Below are 23,257 nucleotides of genomic sequence, written 5' to 3'. Positions count from 1 at the left end.
ATCTCGTCGACGGTGTTTCCAGTTACAAATATGAAAGGAGCCAAGATCAAACGAGTTGGAAGTCACTATAAAGGATGTGTCTTCGTGTCTCTTTTTGACATACATATATATTCTCCCTTCTCGAAGTTGGCCACAGGACATTATGTAGCTGGGGTTAATCGTACAGCGCAAATCCTATCAAACAGTCTTCACCAATTCCTTCAGGACACATTGCTACTTCATACTTCAGCATACCATAATCAACATGAGTTCCACCTGCCTATCATTGAAGTCACGAGCCCAGAGCATGATCCCCAGGATCGTAGCGGCTTCAGGTATGAACCAGAGTGAAATAGCCAGATTTGAAAAATCTATACATACCCTTTCTAAGTATGGGGAATACCTTTCCGGTGCCAGTGAGATTGATATAGATTACCTCGAACATAAAGCTGCAACTGCACTTCACGATGAAGGATACACAAATCTCCCAAAAGGAAGATTAGCTGCTCGAAACAGAATGTTCGATGAGTCCAAAGTTACCCAAACTGCGAAAGATCTTGAACGTGACGTTGGAACTTTCGTAAACAGTTTTAAGGGAGTCTTCTCAAGGATGGATCTCGACGATGAGAAACATGGAGATCTCAAGAGAGAGGTCTGGAATCTGCTTGCTGATGGATGCAAGGCAAGATACCGAGAGAATGATGATCGTGGGAGCGAGAGTGTAAGTGCTACTAATCCCGCTCGTCGTGATTGGATAGCTTACAATGCCTGGAAACCTTTGCTGCAGAGCTGTGCGGATAATTCCAGCGATTGGTCCTCGATTGATTCTCCCTGTATCCCAAACGATGTCACTAGCTCCTCGTTATCCATCCCCGCAAGTGATTGCGACACGTGCAGCGATCATGGTTCAGGCAACGATAGCTGTCCTTCTTCATTTCCTAGTTCCCACTCCACAATCACAGTTTATTGATATGCTGGTAAGGTTTGCCATCATCGCATAGCTTCACATTTCATTAGTCATGCATCATTCATAAAATCCCTTCTATCCCTTAATCCCTTTTAATGCTTGCAGTCGTCTTTGTGTTTCTTCCTCTACGACCTTAGCCTTTTGTTGTACATTCTTCTCCTCCTTTTCATCTCCTTCTTGTGCCGCTGCTAATACTCTATCAATAAGGTTGTACGGTATGTATGTTGAGTCTGATTTGCCAGGTGGAAGTAATTCAGGTGGTGTGGCCTAGATTATGGAAGGTAAATGATCAGTCTTTGAGCTGTTTCGAATTTTCGTGAGAGGGAATAACTTACTTTTCGCAACAAGTCTATTGTCCATGATAATGCTTCTTCTATCCAACCGAATTTCAAGGCTTTTCCAATCCATAATTCCGGATCTCTATCCATTTCCCACTGTGACAACCAAACTGGCATTTGCCATCCTTTCTTCTTATCCTTGTTCATCTCAAATAACGTATCTGCCACCACTTGTCTATATTTCCAATTCGTTTTGGCGGAATCGTGCCGATTTAATGCCGATTGTAGGTATTTCATAGATAATGCGGAGGGTGAACCTCGAAGTCTCGCAGTGATCGGTGATGATTGGAGGAAAGTAGCAGCGGAGAAATCACTAACAAACATATCTTCAGCTGATGACCATGATATCACATAAGTTTGTCCATGAGCTAACTTACCCGTTATGTGCTGATAAGCGGGATAATTCAACACATCTACCTGCTAGAGCTTGAAAGAGATCTGTCATGTCCACTTGCAGTGATGCCGCTGCTGATTGGGCAATATCGAACATCCCTCTCTGAATGAAAAGTCCAACTACTTCTTCCGGAGAGACAGTGATACCTAAAATCACTCGAAATCAGCGGAATGCCTGTACACGTCAAGATGAAGGATTACATACCATGTTCATGCAAGTTAGGGATGTGACTGGACAACTTCAATTGCGACAGGACAAGAGTATACTCCATTTCGATATCAGCCAGTGAAATGATATCGACTGGTCTTTTCTCTTTGGTGAATTTTTCTTCCGGGATATAAGACGAAACCTTTCTTCGCTTGATACCCTATTAATTCGAAGTTAGTCTGGCTTATACAGCATTAGATTTGTACTCACTCTTAACGCTTTACTTGGTGCACCTGGTACAGATACCCAGGCATTGCGTTTTTCTACTAACGAGAGAGCGTTTATAGCGGCAAGATAACTCCGAGCTTGCATAGCAGATAATTCAAATGCTGGTATTTTCGAGCTACTGCCTTCTGAAAATCGTCTACCTTGCAAATACATGATCTCGCCGGCTACACAATATGAGTATCAGCTTATCCGGTGAAATGCAGCGGCTTGATGGTAAAACTTACCACTCCGATAATCTCCTCTAGCAATATGCCACGAATATAGCACTTTGTAATAATTAGGGAATCGGAGCGGATCCGAGTTTCTAGCTTTAAATCGAAGCATTTCCTCCACGTCTTTCTGGAATCCAATGAAGCCCAAAGAATTAAGCCTTCCAACTTCATTATTCTCGCACATAACCGAAATGAGTTGGCCGAGGAAGTCTCGTTTGCTTAATAATCCAAATCAGCATCACAGCGCCCCTAAGACAGATCACAGAGGAAAGGGGAGACTTACAGATCCATAAATGGGAGACTTGTCAGTATAGAGTACGCATCCTCGTACCTTCCGAGAGCGATACTGGCAAGGAATACTTTTGTCCACAAGTCTTTGGTCGAAGCGATGTCGCCTCTATTTGACTGTATGGCTAGCTGACCAAAGTATACTACAGGCTGATCTGCACCTTGCTCATCGAAAACTCGGCAGATGTGACGGTAGTATTCGCTCAATCCGTTGGATCCTGAAGTCGAAGCTAGTATAGGTTCAAGAGATCCATCTGACGGGATCATTGAGTCAGTGTGTCTTCCTCTCAGGACCGCGAGTGAAAGTCGACAAACCTTTGCAACCGGCGGCAGCTTTTTCCAGATATTTCACCGCTTCTTCTATCATACCACATTCCAGATAGGCTCTTCCTTTTACATATGAGATTCCGGATGATAGAGGGTACAAGTCCGTGAACGCTCCAGCGAGTTGAGCATGTCCATCTACCAGTATTCTGTAGGCAAGTTGGATATCAGACATTTGAGCGCCTACGTCTGTTTGTCCGGGTGATATAAGATCGATTTCGGATACGAATCCAATGGCAGTTTCCAGTAGTCGATTCAATGTACCGGTCGTCACTGGTTGAGGTGATTGTCTTGCGAGTAAAGAATGAAGAAGAGAATATCCCACGTCAAAGGCATCTGAATCCAATCCAAAGTCTTCATCGCCTTCCCGCATTTTCAAACTTCCTAAACCTTCAGCCAAGACGTCATCTCCACCATTTACTTTCCGTTTATTTGTGCGTCGAAGTTTGTTTCTTTCCCTAGCTTCTTCCCCCGTTTGATCTGCCACCCATTTCAATACTTTATAACGGTGAAAAGTGGCCATCGCTCGTGCAAGAATTTCGATGAGCTCTTCACCTTCGTCATCTTCGTATGAAGGATCTCGGGACTCGAACAAATGGAAGAAGGAGATCAGAAGGACATTGCGCGAAAGTGAGAATCTATACTCTATGTTTTGGTCTATGGTTGCGGTGAGAAGAGCATTCCCTGATCCAGACCATTTCAGTTCTCCAAGCTTAGGCGATGTTATAGGGAATGACGGTTGTTCGAGGAGTTCGAGGGATTCATTCAATGCTCTAGTTGTCGAGGCACTCTCGGATAAGATACGTCTGACGGAAGCACGATCCTCCTCACTTAGTAGCTCCTCCACGTGGTCATCCCAGATACCTCCAGCAATGACTTCGGGTGGCTCATGCGTGTTGGTAGCCAGCCTCTCCGCAGTAACATGGAGGAAATCGTCTAAGGCAGTGCCGGTACCTTCTGCCGCGTCATGACCTTTGAGAACATTGCTGATGTAGGTCCCGGACATGGAGATCGCGATAGCTGAAGCTCGGGCTTTTGGAGGAGCGAGAGTTGGGTACAATTTCCGTATAGCACCTTCACTCAATTGAAGGAATTGATTTGGGTCAGCGTCAGACTTGCCGAGTCGATCAACCAGTCCGACTGCATCATCAGGTATAGGTGCTGAAATACCCTCTCGAGCCAGGACGAGTATATCGTCATTGAGAAGAGTGGCACCGACAGGCCATCGTGCTTGTTTATCAAGATCCCTAACGTTAGCCCAAACTCCAAGCCAATCCAACTTGAGGTTCTTTCTATACACATCTACGACCGGGGCACCTGTTTGCGGACTAAACTCCATTTCAACTTGACTTCCAACCACACCACCAAAACGTTTCGAGAGAGAAGCATATGAAGTTGCCACTTGTTGTGCTTGATTCTTCCTCGAAAGCTGATGGATATAATCGTCCAGAGCAGTAGTGAGGGTGAGAAGGGAGAATCGACCGGGATGGAAGAGATGCTGAATGAATGCTGCAGGTATATCGCCATTATCTTCGGGATCAGCAGGATTCGGTGGATCTGAGCTAAGGATGTTGTCGAAATATGCTGCGTCGAAATTTTCTACACCGTTACTGAAGGTTGCTTGTTGCCAGTCAGATAGTATTTGCGCATCATTTGTTCCGATATACGTGGTGAACTGGAAGACATCGTCCATGATAATGTTTTCGCAGAATGTCGAACCTTTCTTATCCCATATGGCCCATAACCTCCACCCACTATCTATACCATCTGATTTGACAGGCGGAAGGATTTCAAATCCTCTTAATTCAGCACCGACAGATGAAGACGAGCATGATCTGTTCCCCACTAAAGCAAGATCACTAACGTTGTGACTTGATGTTGTCGCTCGATATATTACGAATGAACCTGCCGACGAAATGCTGTATGGTGTCGATTCGAAAGCTATTACCAAATGAGAATAACGGGATGAATTTGATGGGTGAGGTATTACTCGTATCATATTGACTGAACCATCTTCTGTTATAGATGAACTGGAAGCTTCTTGAGACCCTCTTACAGCCATTTCTTGCGAAGCTGTTCTAACATCTACTGTTCTCAAACAAGCACCGGTAGAAGCATTCCATGTTCGCAGTTTTCGATCGCGAGAAAGAGTGTAAAGTAAAGGGATATGATCTGATTTGTTGAAGTCAGCAAAAGAGATGATCTGTTCATCTGTATTTGCAGAACGTGAAAATAAGGAAGGTAAACGGAGTCTGGATGAAGCTCGATGATGTGATGCTGTCCAATGTCCAGAATCTGACAAAGTCAAAATACAAAGTAGTTAGGTTAGACTCGCTAGGTTATGGGAGAGAATCTGAACTCACCTGGAGACCAATGACCAGATCTATGTATTTTGACAATACCACCATCTCCACCTCCTAGGATAATTGTATTTTCATCTAAAGCTGTCCATGCTCCTGTACCATTACAAGCTACAATAACGTCTTCAGGTACTTCCCATTCTTCATACCAATCATCCTGTCCCTTAGTGGTGAAGACAAATCGATCTTCAGTGTCAGGTCTGAACGTTCCAAGTGGGAAATTCAGTCTATATACGATATTCACTTGTGACACCAATGTGATAAATAATCTTTTATCCTTCCGAGAGATAGTGATACTTCCTTGAGCTAGAGGTCGTAATTGTTCAGGGAAGAATATCCTCAATATCTCTGATCCATCTAATCCTCTAGGTCTTGCCTGACCAATGACAGGGTTGAGTGATCTCATTTCAAGTACATGGCCGTTGTAAATGCTTCTCGCTAGGATATTGGTTGACTGGTCATGTATCACCGAAACGGCGTGATCAGGATGAAGGGGTTCGGCATAGTCCTCATCGGTCAGAGGAATAGCCTGATCAGAGACGATGCGAAGTTCCGGGATGGCATTGGGCACTGAAGGAGGTGAGGGAAGATGAGCGTGAACTAGATGATGGGGTATAAAGGTGCTGGGCATCTTGAAGGGAAAACACCGAGAATTCTTTGGACTTCGCTCTTTCCGTATGAGTGCCGCCAGGATTAGCGGAGCTGTACAGCCTCAGGGGGTACGAGGAGGGTCGGGAAGGCGTGAAAGAAGGAGATGGTCGAAAGATGTGAGTTCGATTGTACTAAGCTGGAGAACACCAAAAGAAAAGACAGAAAGAAAGAAAGAAGAAATTGGGAATTGAGTAAACGTTGAACCGCGTTTTTTTTCCTGGTGAATAGAATTGATCCTCGTAGAAAAAGTCAACTTTGAGCATTCACTCTTCATCTACATTGTCATCCAATACATGAATCAAGACACAAGACAGTGATGCATACAAAGACTCAGCAATAGCAACATCACAACAAGTTTTCAAGATCGTACGAAAGAAAAGGGCGAATAGAAAATTGACAAAATGGATCCTCGAAGGCGTAATAACAACTACGCTCGACCCTCTCCTTCATCCTCCCTTCCTCCTGCCCCTGTCCCAAACACATATAATCCTCCTACGAACCAATATGGATCTATACCTCCATCAGCAGATCCCCGAGGATACGGCGTACTACCACCGCCAACATCATCATCATCATCTCAATCATCTTTTCCACCTTTTCCTCCAAGTAGTAATATGCAATCTCCCTTTCCTGGTTCGACAGGAAGTTCGACTCCCCCTTTGCAAGGTATAGCATCAACGGGAATTGTCGATCCTCGAACGATGAGACCTCAAGATCCAAGAAATCGTTATAGACCTCCGCCTCCTGCTAGTACACCTACTCCTCCTCCACAATCTTTCGCTACACCCCCTCCTCCGTCATTTTCAATACCCACGACTGTACCCCAATCAGTAGATGTCAAGCCCAACGGAACAGCTTTATCGGCTGCAGATGGAGATATAGCGAATGGAGGGGAAGCTTATAAGGGTAACCGAAGACCGTTATTCTGTGTCGTTTGTGCAAGTAACAATGTGAGTACTCTTTGTGGTCTCACTCATGTACAGTCGAGCTGACATGATCATTCCTCAGAATCGATCAATGGAAGCTCATATGGTATTAGAGTGAGTCTCGACCGGGATTCATAAACTAGATCTTTCAGAGATGTGCATAATCACAAGAAGCTGACAATACCTAACTCATCTTTCTTCTATTTTACTTTGACCCCATTATTCGCCAATGGTCTCACAGCAAAAACGCCTTTCGAGTCATATCAGCAGGAACAGGTTCCGCAGTCCGATTACCTGGACCAGCAGTTGATAAACCAAATGTTTATCGATTCGGTACACCATACGATGATATTTATCGTGATTTAGAATCAAAAGATCCAATATTATATTCAAGAAACGGTTTATTACCAATGTTAGATAGGAATAGAAAAGTTAAAAAAGCGCCTGAAAAATGGCAAGAACTGAAATCTGTTAATGCTGATGTTGTAATTACTTGTGAAGAAAGATGTTATGATGCTGTTTGTGATGGTACGTCTTTCTTCTTCATCCCCATTCCCCTTCCCCCCTATGACCTGTTTCCTTCTTCTCCTCTGGCTGCAAGTTCATCTTGAAGAGGATCATCCGAATGAAGAGTAACTGATCTATATCCCATCTTCCACAGACCTACTTACTAGAGGAGGTGAATACAATCGACCAATACATATCATTAATTTTGAAATCAAAGATAATCCTGAAGAGGCTTTAATTGCAGGTCAATCGATTTTAGAATTAGCTAGATCTGTGAGTGCTCATAAAAATCTAGCCTATTGTTAACCTTGTACTAACGTGAGTTATATTTGGTTGCATTAGATTGAAGCTGCGAATGATATAGATTCAGAGATAGACGAAATCCTTTTATCTCATGCGGATAAACATCCCCATGTCCTCTTACATACCGTAGGGTTTTATTGAAATATTATCGACGATATAATGACATGTAAATGAAGCATATAGTCTTTTTCAGTGCAATCAACGGATACCAAGCATGGTTTGGCTTCATGTATACGACCTTATTACATATTATTATTTGCATATATGAGATTTGATTAGATTTTTTATTTGTACGAGTATATTATAAGAACAACAGTTGAAGTCACCAAAAATAGATTGTAGATTTAAGTTTATTCAGATATAGGTAATTTTCAAGTCAGGTTGAATGACTTTGTTTTGGGTTTTCGAGAGAGAAGGAGATTGACTGTTCAATGAAGAAACGAGATGATTTAAGGCGAATCGTCGATTAACGAACTGGAGTCGCTGTGACAGCTTCAGTCTCTTTATCTCCAATTTTACCAGTCTTATGAATTTGAGATCCCTCAATGTCGTTGACGGTATCTTTAAGACCCATTCTATTTTATTCGAAACAAACAAAAAATCAGCTTTGAAACGGTGTTTAATGAAAGATATCTTTGAACTTACTGAGAAGTGTCGTACCCGTTAGCTTCCAAATATTCCCTGAAGAGAATATCCTCGTCGTGCATGGCATCAGGTTTGATATTGGGGATGAAGACCAGAGTGATAGCTGCTGAAACGAGAGCTAATCCACTACCCAACCAGAACACACCGGTACTGTTTCCGTATGATCCAGGAGCACTATATGAATTATGAAAGTCAGTGTGGAGATTTTCATACTGAACCCAGTCTAGACATGTACAAGAGGAAGAAAGAAGAAAGACCAAGACATACCCGAAACTGGCTTGGATTTGAGGGAAAGTATAAGTTCCAATGAAAGCTCCAACCTTTCCAACAGCAGCTGCAATACCGTACAATTGGCCTCTGGTAGCTGTAGGGCCGATAGCTTTTGAAGCTAGAAGACCGAGGTTGTCTGTGGAATGGAACGCATATTAGTTTTTACAACAAATGTATGAAGATGGGTAATCGAATTCAAATACTCACTTCCAGGACCAAGTTCCTATCCATCATTGACAGATCTATCAGTCTGGCGATCCTTCACGATTCGTCAAAAGCGGGCAATGAGTTTGACACTTACACCGAAAGATAAGAAAAGACCATAAAGAATGGCGAATCCAGCAATTCGTCCAGGTTCAGTCAACCTACTCAAGCCATAATCAGTAAGATGAAATTAGAATGATCATTCGCGATGTATTGCAACACATACAAATTGTAAGTACCTGAGAGGATGAAACCGATCAAAGCTTGACAACACAAACCAAAGATCATGGTGTATTTGGGACCCAGATAATCTACCACAAAGGCTCCAGCTAAAGTACCGGGCTATATAAGGGTCAACCGGGAACAGTCAGTCATGATACAACCAAAGACGATGTTACACTTACAACGTAGAAGAAATTGATAAGTGTTCCCCATCCAATGGAGGTGTATAAAGTACCGTTAGGATCGGCTACATCAGTGATAGGCGTAGCGTATAAACCGAATGGATAGGTGATCCAATCGTATAAGAACCACTGCATATGATCGTTCAAATAAGCTCACGTCAGAAGCACAGAATACAACACGCGCTTACGGTGATGGATACAGCAGCGAGTTTCACCCAACTTCATGACTATCAATACCAGGTTTTTTTAATCACAGTCGAGGAAGAACTCACTATCTCTTGATAATCAACCAATAACTACATTCCAGGTGATAGATCAATACTTCTTCAAGATCGTCGATGGAATTGCATGAATACTCACGGAATAGAGGTATGTCTCATGGAGTTCTTAGCGTATGCTTCAGGCTCTTTCATCTTCAATCGGAAGTAGAACAAGAACATGGGAGGTACCACACCCAATCCAAGTGTAATTCTCCAGACGGCATTCAGGTGGTTCATGCCGAAGATCCATAAACAAACGAGACAAACGAAGTAGGCTATCAATTCTACTTTATCAGTCTGGCACCTTTTCCCCTAAATTATGTTACTATCAGAAAACTCACAGATGACGAAAGCAAAGTCAATCATTGTGTTGGTAGCTGTTTGAAATGTAGAGTCAGCCAGAACAATGTTGCAATGTCAAGATCCTCACATACCCAAAACGAATAACCTTTGTTGTGTCTTTTTGGGAATGTCAGGATCTTCGGTGTTTTCGGCAGCAGCTACTGAACCAGTGGGATATTCACCACCAATACCAATACCAACGAGGAATCGATAGGCTCTACAGTACGTAAGGGTAACCGTTGAGTGTAAGAAGAGATATGGAGCAAAGGTTGGAGCCCATGTCAGCAAAGTCGCTCGTGCAGGCCCTACCGAAGTTTTCCAATTTCAAAAGTCACATCGAGAGAAAGTGCACTCACAACAAAGCATTGATAGTTCCTTGATCTCCGGGACCCTTTGAAGCCGCTTGAAGAGCTGAAAACACAAAGACGATGCCGGTACAGAGAAGCATACCGAACTGCAAAAAGCAATCGACATCAGCGCAATATACGAGCACCCAGTCATCACCGCCCCTCTCTTCTTTCCTCATTGTGATAGTATCCGCAACCTTAAGAGATGCTAATTACTTGAACAGCTCTCTATTCTCCTCGAGCCGTTCAGCTATCAGCTTCTCGATGATAGCTTGGGATCGCTCGAGCATCCCTTTGACCACTTTGATAGCCTACACTCAATATTTGACGTTATCAACTCACTTTTCTTCCAATCTTATCACTGATCCAACCAAAACTCAATTGACCAACAATGATACCAGCGAAAGCAATGGCAGGCAACAACCTTCCATTCACAGGATTGTTCTTGAATGTATCCGCGTATATGTAAGTTTTGATGATTGTTCCTGCGGGACCGATAGCGGCATTGGCGTAACTACGATGGTTATTCTTGGTCAGCCATGTACTCGCTCACATGACCGCATGATATGGATCTCCCGGCTTTGAGCTTCGTTTGGGCCATCAAACATCAAAGCACTTGATGATGATTGTAGGGAAGGATGGTGTCAAACAAACAGAACCAAAGATTCAAATCACCTACCCATCGGAGAAGAGCGATGCTCCCTTTTCATCATGAAGTTTGATCTGATTAGCACCATGATTGTACGGGATAATGCTGAGTTGGGTGAAGGAGCAGGTGTACTTACAGCAGCGAAAATGCTACATTATTCCCAGAGAAGAAATCAGCACGCAATTCCAAATGATGAGTTTCTTCCATCCTGCTCGTTTTTCAAATTGGATTACGGAACGAAAAAAGGACGAAAACATGAACGAGGGTGAATAGACTCACGCTCCCTTCTTACTAAGACCCAATTTCTTTTCAATGATGTTGGAGTCTTTTGGATATTCACCGGTTGTAGGTTCAAGATCTGCATTTTTCTTGGACCAAGGTAATCTCATCTTAGATATGAATATGTGATGTATTCGCTTTCTTCCTTGAGATACAAAGTTAGTATATACTCAGATTAATAAATAAGAATGATTGCTGTCTGAATTATATAAACTTACAAGGATTGTTTACTTGCTTTCGATGAGAATGATATGCAGCAAAGAGACCGACACGGAAAAAGAGAAAATTTCTACAGAAAGAGTATTTATTCACTTTCTGTTTAACGTCGACTTTTTTTACCCGCTGATTTTGATACTGCATCATGTGGTAGATTTGCATTTCTCATTCATTTCATCAGAATAACATATATATCTCAGGTAGGGGATCATCCCAACTCTGCATCAGGAACAAGACCTAGTTCCTTGCATCATCACAAACAGATAGCCAATAGCATTTAGCATGTAGCTTGGAACCATATGCGCTTCCAAGGGCGGCTGATATATATATGACGAGAGGAAGAAGCAGGGCGGGGACAAACACGATCAACCTGCAGGAGAAGGAGATGGGCTATGGGGTGTTTAGACATATACTCGTAATCTTTCACCTGGGTCCTGAGTCTAGATAGGGGAGGGAAGTGCAATCTGGAGAAGTGAATAAGAAAGGGAAATTGATGACGCCACTTTATATTTTTTATCATTTTTACCATCTCTTTTCCCTCTTTACGTACCTGTCATGGAAAGTACTATTTTTGGACAAGGGAACGTGTGGAGAGAAGACACCAAAGCAATATTACTGTGATTAGCTAATTCCCGAATCTGATACCCAGGTCAGAATCTATTTCGGTCGAGGAGCGAACATGCATACGTTCGTATCGTTGGGCAGCTCAATCTTTCTTTCAATTCTATCATTTGAGTGGATGCAAACGTGCGTTCTATTATAAGCGACGACGATCTCCAACGATTCGCGTCCATCGCATGCATCCTCAAAGAAATTTTAGTGGCCAGCTCGGCCTTGGATTCCAGTGACGACGAACGTGCACATAATTCACAAGAACATCTTGATTTGTGGTACGACAGACGAGTACATGATTACACAATCCTGCAATAAACCCAGAATCACACAATTACACATAACTCTCTACTCCTGAATGAATGAATATTTCGGCAGGGTTGGAAAGGGAACATTTTGCTACGTCAGAGGAACCATACACTAAGACTACTTCCCATTCTTCAGACCTCTGATAACCAACAGACCACCAAATATCAATATGCCTGTGAATACGTAGAAAACTCTTCCCTCTCCTTTTCTATCACTTATGGGATCTCTTGGATCCACTGGAGTGGATAAGAAGTCTCGAAGAGGTAAGAACAAGAGTGCTATGAGGAAGTTGGTTATCCAATTGGTCGACACCGCCAAACATGAAACTGCCGGTATAGCCTGGGAACACAATCAGTCAGTTTCTGAGAGTTGCACACATATTCATTCTGGACGTAGTATAGGAACCGTGATAACGATTACTCACTGGAGAAGGTACAAGTTCTGAAACCAACAAAAACGGAACTGGACCTAATCCGATAGAGAATGAAGCGATGAAAGTGACTATTGAGACTGCTGATAACGTTTGATGTCCACTATCAAGACCTATAGCCAAGAGAGTACTTGTGATTGCCATTCCAGCTATCGAAGCTAGTAACAAAGTCTTTCTTCCCAAGCGCTACACATCAGGCATAAACAAACCTGGTATCAGCTGAGCTCCTCATTGCAAGTGCAAGTGAAATTCACTTTTTCGAGGGAACGAGGGTAACTCACGTCCATCAAGAATATAGCTGGTAAAGTCATTACAGCATTGACGACTGTGATACCTATACTCATCATTCCAGCTGAAGCGGGTAATATCGGTTTGAGTACAGGAGTAGAATAAAATACCACAGCGTTGACCCCTGATAGCTGTTGGATTGCCATGAACGTAGCTACTAATATTGCTGGACCTTTGAGTGTCCGGTTACCAAGTATGGAATGAAGGGTGAGCTGCTCGGATGGGTTGACTGAAGAGGTAGATGAAGATGTAGATGAAGATGGCAAGAGAGGTGAAGCTGCTATACGCCAAATGTATATTTGATGAGCATTTATTCTACATCGCTTCCTCAAATAGGTGATAAGTAGAGCTTAAACCGACCTTCATCTGTCTCTCTGGTTCTTGTCACGTCACCTTCTTCCACGTCCCCACCTTCAGAGTTCGGAACGACATCTGCGGGTTTCTCATTAGGAGCGACGATCTGTCCTGCAGTAACGATCTGTACAGCAGCTACTATTCCTGAGATCGCAACGACATATCTCCAACTTCCAGGAACGTTTCCTTTCTATCGAAGTGAGATTTATCATCAGCCAATGTTTTTGATACTGATGACACGCCTACAAAGCGACTTACACTTCCAGTTAAAATAAGTCCCGCAAATTGAGCTGAGAAGATACCTAATACAATAGCTAATTGATTCATGGACCCTATTTGACCTGATTTTGCTGCTAATTCGGGTGATGATCGAGCTATCATAGAAAGGTATGGTGGGACCAAACATATTGCTATACCTGATGATATCCCTACAAGTAATCTATCATGATGATCAATGCATTATAAGCTATGATCTTGTGCAAGTGTGACAAGCAGCTTACCTTCCTAGAGCAAGTAAGATCCAATGAGGTGCTATACCCATTCCTAATACTCCCATCAAATTTAGATAACCTGTTAAAGCTATGCCACCTTTGATCCCCTCTTTCTCAACGATCCACGAGCTCGCTAAGCTTCCTATCAGTCCCCCAACAGTGAAGATAGCCGTCACCACGCTGTACAACGTCGCATCTAGGTTCAGACATAGGGGTAATCTTGAGAGTGGAGGATAGGCGGGCGTTATACATGTGAGTGAATCTACAGGGAAGTTCAATTCGGACAGATGATACCCATCTAGGTTGATCAGGCATCCGAGTCAGCTTTCAAGATTCGTCCGTTGGAAGACGTGGTCAGAAAACTGACTCACAATACCATGATGAGCTATAAATCCCTTCGATTATCAGCAGCCATACTATCTGTCTGATGCGAAAGACAACTTACACACACGCCCAGATGATGGAATAAATAGCAGCCTTGTCGCTCATCTTACCAGGACTTATACGCAAGGTGTATTCCTCTCCTGATCTGACCGTCTTGCGTTCACTGTCCAAGGTGAATATATGTTCATGAACACCTTCTCCTTTCTTTATAGTTTCAGACATTAACTGTTTTCATTCGTTCCGGGTAATTTAATAACCAGATCTAACCCATTGCCCCCCCCTCCAAGTGCCACATTCGTTATATTCCCGTTCATAACACCGCTGCAGTCATCTTTCTTCGCTTCTTCGCTCCTACAATCCCTTCCGCTTCTTCAATAAGATCGTGTTTCTACTTATATTCATCTTCCTTCAGACCTTCACTTCAAAGCACAGAACCACGACACACAGCAAACAATGTCCGACCCCAACGACGGTATGTTCTCGCTTTCGCTTCGCTATATCTCAGCTCTTCAGCCTTTCGGATAAGTATCACAGTCGAAGAAGACGATTTCAACTTGAGTCTCACGCCACTTGCAACTTTACGCGTCTGTCGCATTTCCTCATATTGCTCGTCGTTCCTCTATCGATATACCTCGCTTTTATCATGAAATCAAAGGATCTATCTGCCTTCATCACTTGATCACCCATCTTCATTTCGATTCCATTCAGTTCAGTTCACGTCTCTTGCTGGTCACCAGTCAATTCGGGCGGTGAATTGAGGGGCCATAGCGAATGTTTTCCTGTTCTCTCTCAACTTCGTTGCAATGAAAGACATTTTAACCCGGCCTCGGCCTCTTCTACCGTTCCCTTTCGCTCGGTTCAATCGTTATTCATCACAAGAAGCTCTGTAACGCCTTATTTGGATTGTGTTCACCCTCATGCTCAAATTCCTATACTTCACATCTTCTGGCTCTTTTCGCCTTTTCAGCCATTGCACCGACTAACCGACTCAATCAACTGACACCAACTCAATTTCGACAGTATGGCAAAACTCTTCTCGAGACCAAGAAGGTTCTCCCCGTCGAGATGACGGTGGTCGATCTCCTCGAAGAGATAGATCAAGAAGTCCAGCTGCTAAAGCTAATGGTAACGGTGACAACCGAGGTCGGTGAGTTATACTTTCCCCATACACTCAGTGTAATACAGCGACCCCATGTCGGAAGCTAATGACTTGTTTTTTCGCCAATAGAACCGAAGATGGAGCTACTCAAAACCCAGGTAACAACCTTCATATTAGTGGTTTGTCCAGATCCGTAGACGAACCCAAACTCAGGGAGGTTTTCGCCTCTATCGGTAAAGTGAGTCCCAGAGTAGTATGTGACGGCGTAGAGTGAGCTGACCGAAATGAACTGTAGGTAACTAAGGTTCAAATCATGCTTGATCCCCACAGTCGTGAGTTCTATCTGCGCCTATAATGCCATGAAAGGATTATGGAGTCTGACCATATTGTTTTCACAGAGGAATCAAGAGGTTTCGGTTTCGTCATGATGGAGGCTGGTGAGGATGCTCAAGCTGCCATTGAGAAACTCAACGGTCAACCCCTTGAGGGTAAGACCCTTACTGTCGCTCATGTGAGTAACACTTTCCTGAACTAGCCAAGCTGGATATTAATTAATCTTTTCAATGTGTTTTAGGCTCGAAGAGGTCGTGCACGAACCCCTACTCCTGGTAGATACCATGGTGTCAAGGTTGATTCTGCTCCTCGGTCTTACGGTGGTGGTGGCGGTGGTTTCGATAGACCTTACCAACCTCGATCATATGATTCTCGATACTCTGACCGAGGTCCTCCTCGAGGCGGTTGTAAGTTGACCTTTCATCATTCAACACTCATGATTTTATGCTGACTGTGATGTATCATTAGACGATGACAGAGATAGACGATATGAGGACAGACGCGTAGACGACAGACGATATGATGACAGAAGATCTTACCGAGATGATCGAGGTGGCAGGGACGATTATCGACCTAGAGAAGCACCTCCCAGAGATTCGTGAGTCTTCTATCTCTACTCTCCCACAAATAATGTGGTTTAAATAATTCGTTATTTTCGGACACTGAGTGATATCGTTTCTTTACGTCGGGATTTACCTGACCTCGCAGATATTATTCTTACCGTAGTGAACGAGATGCTCCAAGAGGTGGTGGAGGTTATGAGAGAAGAGAAGAAAGACCTCGTTACGAGGAAAGACCTCGTTATGACGAACGACCTAGATATTAGGTCAAACCTCTCAGTTCATGTAGAAAGTCCATGTAGGATGTGGTCCCTTGCGAAATAGCATTCTAAAAAAGTGCTTGCGGATCACGTTTCTTATTCCTTATGAGTGTCAAAAGAAACGGTTCATGTGTTATACCTTTTACGTTTTCTGTAATTCATCATATGGCATGCAAATATGGATACTTTTCATCTGTGTTGCAATAAGTTTCCGGTATAAGTTGGTCCAAACTGAATACGGACGTTCGAAACTGATCTCTTGACTTTACCGTCAAGAAATTCAGACGGATTGGTTGTCACCGTTATGTGTCTCTATTCGATCTTGTGAACTTGTGTGAATGTGTATACGTGGATACAATACACGTATAGATGAAAGGTAGCTCTACAACGAAGAGAATCATGGAGGTAAAACATACAAATGCTTTTCTGCAATGCATGAAATGTGATGTACAACTGTTACATTATTTCGATGCAGTACAACTTGTATTTCCTTTCGGTTCTCTTTTTCCTTTGTCATAAGCGATAACCAAACATAATGCAGTTATAACCTCTCCTCTATACCTCTAAAAGGAGGAACTGATTTAGCTCTAATATTCATGTTCATTGCTCTTCCATAGCCACTTCCACTTCCAAGTGCGATACCTAAAGAATTATGATATTGATATCCCAATTCTTCTTGATTCCTACTATTATTATTACTGTTATTACTGTTATTGTTCGTGCCAACAGATGTAGTACCAAATATAACATCTAACAAACCTCTTTTTTCTTGAGGTAGCTGTTGTGGACTATCAACACTTTTCACTTCTAATCTACTTTTTGACGATTTCGATTTGATTGAATTGGTCGATTTGGTTTTATTCGAACTACTATTCGTTGATTGACGTGATTTCGTCTTGTGTAAATGATTGGTTAGGGTTGATATATCTTCTTTTGATCTTGGTCTACCTCTCAACTCTTCTTCTTCTTCTTCCTCTTCCTCGTTATTCCGATTTCCATTCACTTCAACTTGTTCGAGATCATGTTCTTGTATGATTATCTTATCGGGATTCAATTCTCCAGTTATTCCGACCTTGATCTTTCCCTCTGGATCAGGGATTTGATCATTCTGCTCATCCGTTGGAGATACAATCAAACTCGGTGCTAAACTGTTTCTTCTAATTGTCATAGGTGACAGTAATAGTAAATCATCATGTTCAGTACTGCTACTGTGATTGTTGTTCATCTTATATGGGAATGGGTTAACGTTGAAAGCTTTCTTAAGTGTTTGGAAAGATCGTGGATCTGACAAATGTATTATGATCTTACTTTCGTGTTGACTGGAACCATATCCATGAGAATGTTGGTGATGGTGATGATGTTGGGAGGGGACTAGACCACTTGTCGATCTTCTGGATTTACTGGAGGCTCTACTTTGTGCTCTTGAAAGGGGTTCCATCGGTGTCGGTGGAGGAGAAGGTGAAGAAGCTAAAGATACTTGTCGACTTAAAGGTGATAAAGGTGGAACGTTGATGTTAGACATAGTAGTCACCCTGTTGAAGGAAGGTCTAGTAATTGATAGAGCAGCAGCGTGGGAAACTGATCTTCTATTTGCAGGTCTATTGTTGTTGTTAACAGGTCTGGTAACGGAAGAAGATCTGACTGGGTATATATAATTCTTTCTTGCTGTTCCGTCGCTGTTAATTTGGGGTTGATTTTGAGTCGATGATGATGTATTCGTTTGTGTACTCATATTCGTTGTAACAGGATGCAAAGGAGTTAAAGTATTTCCCCAGCCATCTTTATAAGTCTGAATAGTTTCCAATGAACCTCTTCGTTTATCAGTCGAAATCGAAGGCGATATTTGATTTACAAATTCAAGTTTGATATAACATCTTAAAACCTTTTTGTTGGATTTAGATGTAGTGTCTTTATTTGGTGAGATGGGTGGTGTAAGAGGTTTTTCTGATCTTTTGGAAGGTGGCAATGAGACTGATCGTTGTTGAGGTGAAGTTGAAGGTGTAGGTGTTTTTCTATGAAAATTGAAGAAGGAAGGAAACCAACCTGTTTGAGGATCATTTGGCGCATGAGTGTGTTGATGATGGGAAGATGAATCGATAGGTGTATCCGGCATGTCTAGGACTAATTGCAGTATGGTATCTTCTTTCGAAGTGGTAATGGTCTCGTTCCCGTTTGAAGAAGCTGTCGAAGAAGCGCTACCATTCATTATTGATGATGAAGATGAAGGGGGTGGTAAAAGGTGATATAATACACCTGACGAACGTAATAGATATTTGATATAACTTTTACATCGTCTTTCGCTTTCACCTTGAGGATTTCTCAGTGTAATAACGTTTTGATTTTGGTTTTGTGTTTGAGTTTTGTGGTTGTTTCGCTTCGGTCTCGATTTATCATTACCACCATGACCCAAAATACGATGAGATGATTCGGCTTCTCTATAATCATGTTCAGCTTGATCATCGTTATCTTCTTCTTCCGATTGATCCAGATAAATAGGTAAAGTATATTTGATTTCAGTCTCGATGAAACTAGTAGATTTAAACCTTGTTGAACTTGAAAATCGGGTCTTTTCATCTTGAATCCAATTGTTTACTCTTTGATTTATCTGTTCACCTAACGTATAAGCATTGAAATTTGACATCCTCTTCTTGCCGTCCAATTCGAGGAAATCTCTCATCGCATTTCTAACTCTTCTCCATTCTTTTCGTTCAAATTCCAAATTCACCACGTTACTGTTCGCAGAACCCGAACCTGAAAAATCATTTATACGTGATGATCTTGGCGGTTTCCAAGGTGAATGACGTGGATACATTTCATCAAGTTCTTGTAATCTATCCCTCACCCTTTCTCGCATTACATAGGTGGATGTATGTTTAGGTCCAAGTGGGAAGCGAACTTGAAGTAGTAAAGAGAGAAGCGTTAATGCTATACACCATATGTCTAGTTCAGGTCCATAGTAAGTGATTTCTCCTGGCGGGCGAGAGAGAGCATGTACTATTTCAGGACTCTGCGAAGATAGAAAACTGAATCAGCTGTTTTCTTCACTATACCACTGGTAAAGGTCAATCTACGATTCAGTTACTCACATGAAACGCAGGACTGCCGCAACAGGTGGTTAACTTTGGTTCACTAGCTGAAAATCTTGTCGCTAGACCCAGGTCTGCATCGAAGACAGAACATCAATAGACGCCTCTTAACAAAAATTGCGAGCTCACTCACCGAGAATCAGAATTTCTCCAGTCTCCACATCAACCAAAACATTGTCACCTTTCAAATCCCTGTGACATACTCTTCCTTTCTCATGTAATGTATCTCTGATGACTGAGACCAATTGATCTAAGATATATGCCGCTCTTGAAGGCTGAAGTGGTAATGGATGAGCAGGCAGAGGCACGTGAGACGAAGCGTATTGTTCTATTGTATATAAAACATATTAATCAGACAAATTTTCCTCTGCATACGGTTCGATAAGAGAGATAGCTTACCGATGAGATAAAAATGACCTTGGGTTCTTACCCATCCTTCAACGCCTATCAAACAAGGATGACTCGGTAATTCAGCCAATAAAGTAGGTTCTCTTAGTAATCTAGCTGATATCAATGGATGGTGAGGATATAATGGCGTGTGTTTTAGAGCATACTGTATTTGAACAAATAAATCAGAAACCACGTCGACCCAGATTATCCAAAACAGTAGAGGAGGGGGAAAGGTAAATTAGCGACTCACGTATGAACCATCTATACCTAAGACTTTATAGACGGTACTGAATTTACCTTTACCTAAGACACCTCCTGAAGATATTGGAATAAAAGTATATTCCGTTATACCATGTTTCAATAATGAATCTGGATTAGGTGCGACAGTAGGATCTTCATGATACTGATACTGTAGCCGCCAAACATCGTTTAAAAGGTTAGTATGGAATCCTTTTACTACACAAAAACCTTCGTCCATTGGAGAAAACAAGTACACAAATGTTTGGAGTACAGGAACTCACTTTGATGAGATCATCCCACTTGGTCATAGGTAACCCAATTGGAAAAGGGGAACCATCTCTTCCTCTCTCCTTTTTGGATATTCTTTCTTTCGAACCTAGTTTGGATCTTGATCTTCCTGAACCAGAAGGAGATGAACCTCTTCCTGATCCATAGACGTAGAAAGTCCCCGCACCAGGATGTTGGATCTCTTCTCCTCGTGGCATGATGATTTCTATCCTTGTTTGTCCTATACTACTACACTATCCAATCTTCACACCGGAGATAGATTATATCGATCGAACAAGATTGATGTACGTTATATTAGAAGCCTCATTTTTTTTGGAGCCATCTTTCCTTTGATGTTTACTTGTTGAAAGTCAAAATCGACCTGTATACCGGTGAATATGGGACCTTGGGAGAATGAACCTTTGTTTCTTATATTGAGATAGTATGATTTATGTTGTTCCAAGTTAATTACTTGACTGTGTATTCTCGTCTTCTACGATCTCGTGAAATTATTACAGCTATGTTTGCTGAAAGGTAGAAGTGTGAAAGAAAGGATCGTCTAATAATCTTTCACGAGCCTAGAACTGGGAGGTAAGGTTAAATCGAGGTTCAACGAATCAAACCAAGTCTTGACATGTGATAATAAGCGAAGTGTGAATCAAGATAACCTTGTCTTTCTCCCTTTGTTGCTTTACTCCGACGAAGTTTCCAAGCGAGAATCATGTATGTGTGGATGATTCGCTTATATGTTTGCTCGTGTGAAAGGTCGGTTATCGTCCTATCTTCGGTGAATTACTTGATTGTTGAAAGAGCGTGATCTATACAAGCTGAGATGTAAACAGTCATATACAACTACTGGTGATATGTGTGTGCACAGAGTTATGCTATATGAAACGAGATGACTGTCAACAAATGGAAGATTCCATGTCGCTGTTCTATGAGATCCATTATGGGGTTCTGTCTCTTGTCAATGCCGGCGTTACCGTTACCGAGACAAAGAAGGAGTCGTCTCTCTTATCTCTGGGTGCCAGTTGCCAAGCTACCATTGGTTTACGGGGTTAAGCGTTTATTTGGATCCTTATCTCTCTTGAGCGTGTGGGATTTCTCGTTTAAATGACGTATTTGAGCAGCTGAGACGTTCCTCTCCCATCTTCCTGTTCTGGTTTCCCAACGTCTGCGGCTTCTTCTTTCCTTACTGATCTGAACCCTGATCCAATTATCCAATTCACGATGAACAATAGTGATGTTCCACCCGGCACATTATTGGCAGCATCTGATTCGTCAGAAAGCAGCCAGGAATATTTTATACTTTTACGCCACCACAATAACCCATCGTTCCTGTGAAGGGGTCGGATCATGTTCTAGCTTCGGAGTAATGAAATTAAATTGAACCGAGAAGAACGGATTCTCGATCACTGACGGAAATCATATCGAGTCATTCTTTCGCATCACTTTCATATGGCTACGGATATATTTCTGCTTCTTACGATTCACCTTCGTGCGCATCTAGGCAGCATCTGCATGATGCTCTTTAAGGACTTCTTTAGCGTGTTCTTTAGCATCGGCGGACACGTTGGGGTTGTGTAAAGCGCTAAAAGTGACCATCCGTAACAGCTTATCAGTATATTCATCGATTTTCCAGGGAATCTCTAGCAAGTACTGAACTTACGCCTTGTATCCACCCAGAACCCTATGTTCGTGCTCGTCGTCCTTGTCCTCGGTTTGTCCAAGGACTTCTTTGGCGTGTTGTTTGGCTTCTTCTGAGACATTGGGGTTGTGCAAAGCGCTGAGGGAGGCGGAAGACTTGTAAGCAGGTGTTAAGGGGTATATTCACCAGCAGAAAGACATCCCCAGTACGCTAGCTTCTAAGCTACCACGAACAGGGAGAAGGAAACAAAGAGTAGGAAGACCAAAAGGGAATGAGACAATGAAGCCACAATTGAGCAGGACAAGTAGAACAACCCAACTCACGCTTTATAACCACCTAAAACCCTGTGTTCATGCTCAGAAAGTTGATCGTTCTTATGAGCATGACCATCATGAGCTTGGTGGTTCCCAGAGTGGGCATGACCATCATGATGTTTCTCGGTAGATTGATCGTTTACGTCGATACCATTTTCTTCGAGAATCTCGGCGGCATGCGCTTTCGCTTCGGTTGAAGCCTAAACGGTCATCTCGTGAGCTTTGCAGTACTCCAGAATGAAAGAGTGGGGCACGTAGAAAGGAAGGAAGGAAGTAAGTAAGTACAATGGATATAAATCGTTGTCAGCATGGTGAAAGAGAGGAGAGAAGGAGCTGACGAGAGAGATAATACTTACATTGGGGTTATGGAGTGTACTAAGAGACCAAATTTCAAACATCAGTATTGGTTCTATTCCTTCAAATACTTCCTTTGAAAGGACATTACATTCCCTAGAACATCAAAAGACCATCACTCATCACTCACGCTTTGTAGCCACCCAATTGTCGATGTTCGTGTTCTGAAGACATTGTGTTCGAAGACAGGTGTGAAAGTTCCTATTGAGTCGTCCGTTTGTTGCTCGTCGAAGTGATACGATGAGAAGGAAAGAAGAAGAAGAGAGAAACATTCAAGATGCAAGGTTATATATGTGTGCACTAATATCTCTCAAGGGTGACCACCGGTTGACTGGACTACCAGCAAGACCTAACATGGGTGATGATGGAAGATGACGTGTATTGATGGTGAAAGTTGAGTCAATGCGGTTCGTACGATGACGACATGATGCCCATGCTTGTCGAGAGGAGGTCCGTGTTGAAGTGTGTGTTTGTGTGTTTCATGTTTCAAGGGGAAAAGGCAGGATAATGCTACATGATGATGCATGAAATCGTAAAT

At 42.5% G+C, this 23,257-nt stretch overlaps 9 protein-coding genes across 9 annotated transcripts; 3 read left to right on the top strand and 6 right to left on the bottom strand.

Moving 5' to 3' along the window:
* Window positions 1-244: 244 nt before the first annotated feature.
* Window positions 245-804, top strand: IL334_004651 (uncharacterized protein; the record flags this gene model as incomplete). Its single annotated transcript, XM_062936368.1, has 2 exons — window positions 245-700; window positions 787-804. The coding sequence occupies 2 exons, from the start codon at window positions 245-247 to the stop codon at window positions 802-804; spliced, it is 474 nt and encodes a 157-aa protein (XP_062792419.1).
* A 217-nt stretch (window positions 805-1,021) lies between these two features.
* On the bottom strand, window positions 1,022-5,928 carry IL334_004650 (uncharacterized protein; the record flags this gene model as incomplete). Its single annotated transcript, XM_062936367.1, has 9 exons — window positions 1,022-1,213; window positions 1,282-1,597; window positions 1,662-1,824; window positions 1,883-2,045; window positions 2,096-2,277; window positions 2,338-2,543; window positions 2,609-2,867; window positions 2,929-5,232; window positions 5,301-5,928. The coding sequence occupies 9 exons, from the start codon at window positions 5,926-5,928 to the stop codon at window positions 1,022-1,024; spliced, it is 4,413 nt and encodes a 1,470-aa protein (XP_062792418.1).
* A 421-nt stretch (window positions 5,929-6,349) lies between these two features.
* Window positions 6,350-7,825, top strand: IL334_004649 (RNA polymerase II subunit A domain phosphatase SSU72; the record flags this gene model as incomplete). Its single annotated transcript, XM_062936366.1, has 5 exons — window positions 6,350-6,898; window positions 6,957-6,988; window positions 7,116-7,402; window positions 7,536-7,654; window positions 7,724-7,825. The coding sequence occupies 5 exons, from the start codon at window positions 6,350-6,352 to the stop codon at window positions 7,823-7,825; spliced, it is 1,089 nt and encodes a 362-aa protein (XP_062792417.1).
* A 325-nt stretch (window positions 7,826-8,150) lies between these two features.
* On the bottom strand, window positions 8,151-11,194 carry IL334_004648 (uncharacterized protein; the record flags this gene model as incomplete). The annotated part of the gene is made up of 17 exons (XM_062936365.1): window positions 8,151-8,259; window positions 8,330-8,503; window positions 8,597-8,735; window positions 8,807-8,822; window positions 8,901-8,964; window positions 9,030-9,145; window positions 9,208-9,336; window positions 9,396-9,426; window positions 9,480-9,503; window positions 9,568-9,742; window positions 9,809-9,844; window positions 9,902-10,026; window positions 10,166-10,263; window positions 10,499-10,670; window positions 10,836-10,879; window positions 10,942-10,954; window positions 11,085-11,194. 17 exons carry the CDS (start codon window positions 11,192-11,194, stop codon window positions 8,151-8,153), a joined length of 1,575 nt encoding a protein of 524 aa, XP_062792416.1.
* Window positions 11,195-12,338: 1,144 nt separating this feature from the next.
* On the bottom strand, window positions 12,339-14,273 carry IL334_004647 (uncharacterized protein; the record flags this gene model as incomplete). Its single annotated transcript, XM_062936364.1, has 8 exons — window positions 12,339-12,560; window positions 12,646-12,837; window positions 12,933-13,219; window positions 13,300-13,483; window positions 13,552-13,732; window positions 13,794-14,082; window positions 14,156-14,169; window positions 14,230-14,273. 8 exons carry the CDS (start codon window positions 14,271-14,273, stop codon window positions 12,339-12,341), a joined length of 1,413 nt encoding a protein of 470 aa, XP_062792415.1.
* A 348-nt stretch (window positions 14,274-14,621) lies between these two features.
* On the top strand, window positions 14,622-16,426 carry IL334_004646 (uncharacterized protein; the record flags this gene model as incomplete). The annotated part of the gene is made up of 8 exons (XM_062936363.1): window positions 14,622-14,640; window positions 15,189-15,315; window positions 15,397-15,505; window positions 15,563-15,599; window positions 15,666-15,778; window positions 15,842-16,007; window positions 16,069-16,198; window positions 16,327-16,426. 8 exons carry the CDS (start codon window positions 14,622-14,624, stop codon window positions 16,424-16,426), a joined length of 801 nt encoding a protein of 266 aa, XP_062792414.1.
* Window positions 16,427-16,961: 535 nt separating this feature from the next.
* Window positions 16,962-20,621, bottom strand: IL334_004645 (uncharacterized protein; the record flags this gene model as incomplete). Its single annotated transcript, XM_062936362.1, has 6 exons — window positions 16,962-19,427; window positions 19,507-19,580; window positions 19,640-19,834; window positions 19,906-20,059; window positions 20,147-20,305; window positions 20,418-20,621. 6 exons carry the CDS (start codon window positions 20,619-20,621, stop codon window positions 16,962-16,964), a joined length of 3,252 nt encoding a protein of 1,083 aa, XP_062792413.1.
* Window positions 20,622-21,512: 891 nt separating this feature from the next.
* On the bottom strand, window positions 21,513-21,761 carry IL334_004644 (uncharacterized protein; the record flags this gene model as incomplete). The annotated part of the gene is made up of 1 exon (XM_062936361.1): window positions 21,513-21,761. One exon carries the CDS (start codon window positions 21,759-21,761, stop codon window positions 21,513-21,515), a length of 249 nt encoding a protein of 82 aa, XP_062792412.1.
* Window positions 21,762-21,909: 148 nt separating this feature from the next.
* Window positions 21,910-22,893, bottom strand: IL334_004643 (uncharacterized protein; the record flags this gene model as incomplete). The annotated part of the gene is made up of 5 exons (XM_062936360.1): window positions 21,910-21,994; window positions 22,073-22,189; window positions 22,375-22,565; window positions 22,722-22,740; window positions 22,850-22,893. 5 exons carry the CDS (start codon window positions 22,891-22,893, stop codon window positions 21,910-21,912), a joined length of 456 nt encoding a protein of 151 aa, XP_062792411.1.
* Window positions 22,894-23,257: the final 364 nt, after the last annotated feature.

This window comes from Kwoniella shivajii, chromosome 6 (genome assembly GCF_035658355.1).
Source record: "Kwoniella shivajii chromosome 6, complete sequence".
NCBI classification, from domain to species: domain Eukaryota; kingdom Fungi; phylum Basidiomycota; class Tremellomycetes; order Tremellales; family Cryptococcaceae; genus Kwoniella; species Kwoniella shivajii.
This window is presented reverse-complemented; position numbering and strand designations above follow the sequence as displayed.